The following is a 6,327-nucleotide window of genomic DNA, read 5'->3' as shown; positions in this document are numbered from 1 at the left end:
CCCAGCACTTTGGGAGGCCAAGATGGGCGGATCACGAGGTCAGGAGATCGAGATCATCCTGGCTAACATGGTGAAACCCCTCTCTACTAAAAAAATACAAAATTAGCCAGACGTGATGGTGCGCACCTGTAGTTCTAGCTACTCAGGAGGCTGAGGCAGGAGAACTGCTTGAACCCGGGAGGTGGATGTTGCAGTGAGCTGAGATTGGGCCACTGCACTCCAGCCTGGGCAACAGAGTGAGACTCTGTCTCAGAAAAAAAAAAAAAAAAACAAGAAAGAAAAGAAAATATACATAAACATTATAGTAACATTTAATAAAAGAAGGAAAAATATAGACTTTCTCAAGGCAAATAAACACTGAAAGAATTTATCACTAGGTGACCTACACCATAAGAAATTTATAAGTCCTTAAATAAAAGGAAAAATGATACAAATGGAAATCTGCATCTACAAAGAGGACTGACAAGCGTAGGGAGTAAGTGGATAAATATAATAGACTTTACCCTTATTTTAAAAATTATTTTAAATTAACTTTTTAAAGGAAAAATAATAACAATGTATTGTGGTGTTTATAACATGTAGAAATAAGAGGGGTTACAATAAGAACACAGAGGCTTGAAGGGGGAAATAAAAGTATACTGTTATAAGGTGTGTGTACTATACGAAAAGTGGCATATACGCTATAATGCTACTTAAAGTGAGAAAGTGACGTATTAAAGATATATATAATAAACTCTAAACAGCCACTAATATGAGTGTTACAGCTAATAAGTCAACAAAGGAGATAACATAAAACTATTTTTAAAAACTCAATGTGAAAGAAAGCAGAAAGACAGAACAAACAAAAAACTAACAGCAAGATGGTAGAGTTAAACCTAACCACATAAATAATCATGCTAAATGAAAAGGGAAAGATTATCTAAAGAAGTGAGATCTAACTACATGCTAACTACAAGAAACTCACTTTCTAAAGTCACAGGCTATGAATAAAAGAATGCAAAAAGATAAACCATGTTAACACTTATCAAAAGGAAGCTAAACTGACTATATTAGTAAACATCAAAGGAGATTTCATAGCAAAGAGTATTACCAACAATAAACAGTGTCTTTCATAATGACAATCAAGTCAATTAATCAAGACAACACAAGAATCCTAAATATTTTTAAGCCTAGTAACAGTTTCAAAATACATTAAAAGAAAAAAAAACTGAGAGAACTGAAAGGCAAAAACAGATAAATCCACAATAACAGTGAGATAGTTCAAAATTCTTCTATCAATAACTGATAGACAGAAAATCCAGAAATACAGGACATTATCACTCAATTTTATTTGATTGACATTTGTGGAATATTCCATCCAACAACACATTCTTTTAAAGTGCACACACTACATTTATTAAAATATGAGATATTCTAGACCATAAAACAGGTCTTAATAATTTAAGCCTTCAAATAGTAGTATATTCTCTGATCACACAGAATCAAATTAGAAATTAGTAAAAGAAAGTTACCTAGAAAAATAAAACACTCTCAAATGAGTCAAAGAAGAAATCAAGAGAAAATATTTTAAAGAAAATGAAAATGAAAACACAACATTTAGAACAATATTTAGGGCGAAATGCATACCACTAAATGCTTATTATGTGTTTCAAATACTCATACATTTATGAATTATGACTATAAAGACATAGTTCTCATGTGTGACTTCTAAAGATAGTATCATGTAATAGACATTTTTTGAGCAAAACCTGGAGTTTATTTTCCAACTCTATTACTTTACTATATTCTCTTTTCAGATTAGAAGTTTTTGTTTAGAAAAGTAACAAAGTGAAGTAGATAAAATAGATTCTGGGCTGGGTGCGATGGCTCACACCTGTAATCCCAGCACTTTGGGAGGCTGAGACAGGTGCATCATCTGAGGTTAGGAGTTTGAGACCAGCCTGGCCAACATGGTGAAACCCCGTCTCTACTAAAAACATAAAAAATTAGCTGGATGTGGTGGTGGGTGCCTATAATCCCAGCTACTTGGGAGGCTGAGGCAGGAGAATTGCTTAAACCCAGGAGGCGGAGGTGGCAGTGAGCCGAGATCACGCCATTGCACTCCAGCCTGGGCAATAAGAGCAAAACTTCGTCTCGGAAAAAAAAGATTATGACTAGGTTTGAATTCTGGCCATTACAGAGAGATCCTGGACCTACTAACCTTTCCTGTTTTGTTTTTCCCTGTGGAAAAGAAATATGACTGCCTATCTCAGGATTGTTTTGAATTGATAAAATAATTAAGACTCCTCAAATAGTTTCTGGCAAGGTACTTAATAAATACTAGATATCTTCCTATTTGTGTGCTATACTAGTTATGCAGAATTCCCACTCCACACAGTACCCGGCAGCAGTCATTTTATTCACACTTCTGAAATATCCTACCAACAGTAACTTAGCTGTGCCTTAGTGAATTTATTTATATCCCATTACCTTTAACAATTACAACAGATCATCAGAATCTAAGTTACAAGCGACATCCATACTAACCCAAAATAATAGTATCACCAGTACCTTTTTACAATATTCAAGCATTTGCTGACACTGATGACTTAAAATGTAAATGCCAAACTATCATATGTTAGTAATAACTAAAGCATGATTAAAGGTCTTCTCTAAAGTGTCATTCTTTACCTTGCCACTGGTAATATATTTGCAATTAATTTTAAGAAATTTCTCAGTAAATGCTTCCTCCTCCTCAGAAGTTGAAGACACAACTCGTGCAGGTCGAATACCAGTGAAAGTAGATGAGGGAGTTGTTTCTTTTGGATGAACATCAGGATTCTTTAAAAAAAAAAAAAGAAAAGAAAAGAAAAAGCAGAAAACAAAATAAAAATGAGCACACTATTAAAAAGTCAAATGAATAGCTTTCCCCAGTAAGTGCTGTTTCATTTCATCACATTCTGGAAGTCAGCCCGAAATATTCTCACATAGAAATTATAGGAAAAAAGTGGCACTGTTTTCATATTCAACAAAGATCACAAACACAGGTTAAACTTACATTTAAAGTGATTTTTAATAGGGAGATACACATATCTATCAATAAATTTAAAAAATAAAATCATCTGGAGAACACTGAACACTACATCTCTTGTACCCACACCCAACACATAACACACATGTGCACAAACACTCAGATGCTCCTGAATTCAACCACTGACTCTGGTAAGACCATGTAATGTAATATCCATCAGCAGAAAAAAGGTGGAAAGCTTGCCTTAGTACCTAAGTATACAACAGAACCCATTCACTGGAATAGCCTTTCAAATCTCAAGCTACAGTTGATAAATCCATTCCACTGGATCACAAGTTTCTTAACTTTTTTGGTGCTACTGACCATTCTTACAGTGAAGCCTATGAACCAGCTTCTCAGAATGTTTTGGAATGGTCAAAATAAAATATAGAATTATAAGGAAGAACAATTAAATTGAAACAACACAGTATCAAAACATTTTTTAAAAACAAACTAAAGTATAGTCAACCAGGCTGGAGAGCAGCCGCACGATCTGGGCTCACTGCAAGCTCCGCCTCCCGGGTTCACGCCATTCTCCTGCCTCAGCCTCCCAAGTAGCTGGGACTACAGGCACCTGCTACCACGCCCAGCTAATTTTTTGTATTTTTAGTAGAGACGGGGTTTCACCATGTTAGCCATGATGGTCTCAATCTTCTGACCTCACGATCGGCCCACCTTGGCCTCCCAAAGTGCTGGGATTATAGGCACGAGCCACCGTGCCCGGTGATATATATATATTTCTTTATTAATATATTAAATAACATAAGATTTAGTGGTGACTCTGGACTCCGATAACTACAAGTTTGAATGCAAATTGTGATATAATGGCCATGAGCAACATTTTGTGTTCTCTGTAACAATTCTAAGGTGATCTGAAAATATCTGTAAGTTCTACTGAGGACAAAGTCACAGGTGTGCTGCTTATATTATATTCTCTAATTTTTAAAAATGTTAGAGTTCACTTAAAATTTTTTACATTCAAGTTCACAGGTCCTTTAAATACTACTCCCCACAATTCCTCCCAAAGTTTAATATTCTGTACAATGTAGGAAAGCTAGACAGATGTGTTTTAAATAGTTCCAAAGGCTTTCATACCTTATGAATAAATCCACACTGCCTTATAGAAGTTTTCATAGAAGCAAGGTTCTTCTGAGCTTTGAGTTAAAATCTGTCACTTTGTAACTTCTACCTAATAGCTCTGATTTGGCATTTAGAAATAATAAACAATATTGCCTTCTCTTCAATATCACAAACTGAGATATCTGAAAAGAGCTATCAAACCTGAACATAACTTTTTCTCCCCTAATACATGGATTGAATTCCTTCAACCCATATGAGGACAGAATTTTAACACCTCCTTTCATATATCCCACCTAAAATGTAGGGCTAAATCCCAAGCACTGGGGGAGATAATTCAACAAGTGTTTGTTCATGAAAGGACAGACAAGTGCAAAATACTGCAAAACAACTATATTTGATATGCTACAATTCCACTGTTTTAAAAACCTGAAATGGAATAAGATTTTAACTTTCATGACACTGTTCCATCATTAATATCTATTAACAAAATTTTCCTCAATCTTTTCATTTTAAAATACAAATTAATAACTTTGTATTCTTCTTGTTGTTTTGCCAGTTATTATATCTAAGTTTTATAGCATATATAAATTCAGTTAACACAGATAAATAAGTGATCATAATAATCTCAATGATATTTATGAATACTTGTTATTTCTAAGTGTTATATGGACTATTTCATTTAATTTTTCAATCACTCATATGAAGTATACTATGACCTTAATTTTTAAGGAAACTTAAGTTTTGCCAAGTTTGATAACTTGCCAAATGAGTAAGGAGCTAAGATGCAAACCTATGTTATCAACACAAACCAGTGAGCTTAACTGCAATACTATATTGCTTCCTTTTCAAATCTTCTACCAAACAATTCAAAAATGTACTAAGAAAAAAATAGCTGATGCAGAGCTATAAGAGCATCCCCTGCAAATTGACAAAAAGCTATCAACAAATTTTGATTTCTCAATTCCCCCAAAATTGAGTTCATAATATTATTATATAGAATGCAACTAAGTTAGTCACACACAGATATAAATATATCTCTCTATGTGTATACATATACACATATATATACATACCTACATATATTCATATATATTCATATATATATATACACTATATATATGAACATTGTCAAATGCTTTCCTTAAATGAAGATGGGCCTTTTTGAACAATATATGATCTCTGAGGTTACTTCAAAGTCTGAACTCAGTATCTATAGCAACACCAATTTGTCAATGTAATTCTTTTAAAAAGAATATGAGATTAGCAAATGCTCAAAGCAAAGCACAAAAAAGGAGATTACTTTAAAAAAAGATCAAAGTTGTTCAGAGGAGTTACCAGACCTTGCTGTAACTTACATAAATGGACACTATTCAAAGTACTAGTATCCCTATGTAGATGGTTTTGACTGCTGTTTTTAAACTGTGATTAATGTTATGGTTTTGCAGCTCATTTGAGGGCTTGCTGATGCTTCTCTGTATAACTTTGTTTTAGCCACCAAAGAAGGTCCTTAAAAATATAGAAATGTAAACATCTATATCTAGCCTCATTACTGCCCCAAATATCCAAATGTAAAAAAGCAAAGGATTGTTAGGGCTAATGATTTATAAAAAGCTTAATCATCACCTAGAGTCATCTTTTTTGGTAGAATATACTATACAATATGATTTGTATGTCATTATAAACCATCACCATAAATGAATTAGCAACTCCAAACTGTCCACTTCCCTTCCTGCCTTGGTTTTATTGTATTTTTGCTCTTTTGTGATTGAAAATTTGTAGAAATGTTCTCTAGCAATACATAGGTAGGGCACAGAAGATTGAGGAAAAACCATACAGGCACAGAAATACCAGAATTTGTATTTACTTCACGCAACATATATACGATATATCCTTTAAAGAAAACATTTACTTTTAAACCAGTATATGCTGTATTTTTCTTTCAATTCGATATATATGATGATTGCCATTTAGTGTCTATAAATTATGTTCAATCATCTCTACTTCCTGGGACCAAGGACTTAAGAATGTTTAAAACCAAATACAGAATAAAAAAAAAATTAAAATATCAGGATGAATTTTTAATTCTAATTATGGAAATAATGCTCCCATCTGGAATCTAGGAAAAAAAAAAACAAAACTCTCATCCAGTAATTTACCCATTTCTTGTGATGTTAAAATACAGGAATTTCTTCTATATA

The 6,327-nt window shown here is 33.4% G+C and overlaps 1 protein-coding gene across 1 annotated transcript in view; it reads right to left on the bottom strand.

Annotated features, from left to right (window-relative positions):
- Nucleotides 1-6,327, bottom strand: part of LOC108537578 (oxidation resistance protein 1-like) — a 96,304-nt gene that overhangs the window by 57,926 nt on the left and 32,051 nt on the right. The window contains exon 6 of the mRNA XM_017885162.1: nt 2,671-2,820. Within this exon, the coding sequence (XP_017740651.1) occupies nt 2,671-2,820 (150 nt within the window). The remainder of the gene's footprint in view (nt 1-2,670; nt 2,821-6,327) is intronic.

This window comes from Rhinopithecus bieti, unplaced genomic scaffold (assembly GCF_001698545.2).
Source record: "Rhinopithecus bieti isolate Rb0 unplaced genomic scaffold, ASM169854v2 scaffold_13352, whole genome shotgun sequence".
NCBI classification, from domain to species: Eukaryota; Metazoa; Chordata; class Mammalia; order Primates; family Cercopithecidae; genus Rhinopithecus; species Rhinopithecus bieti.
This window is presented reverse-complemented; position numbering and strand designations above follow the sequence as displayed.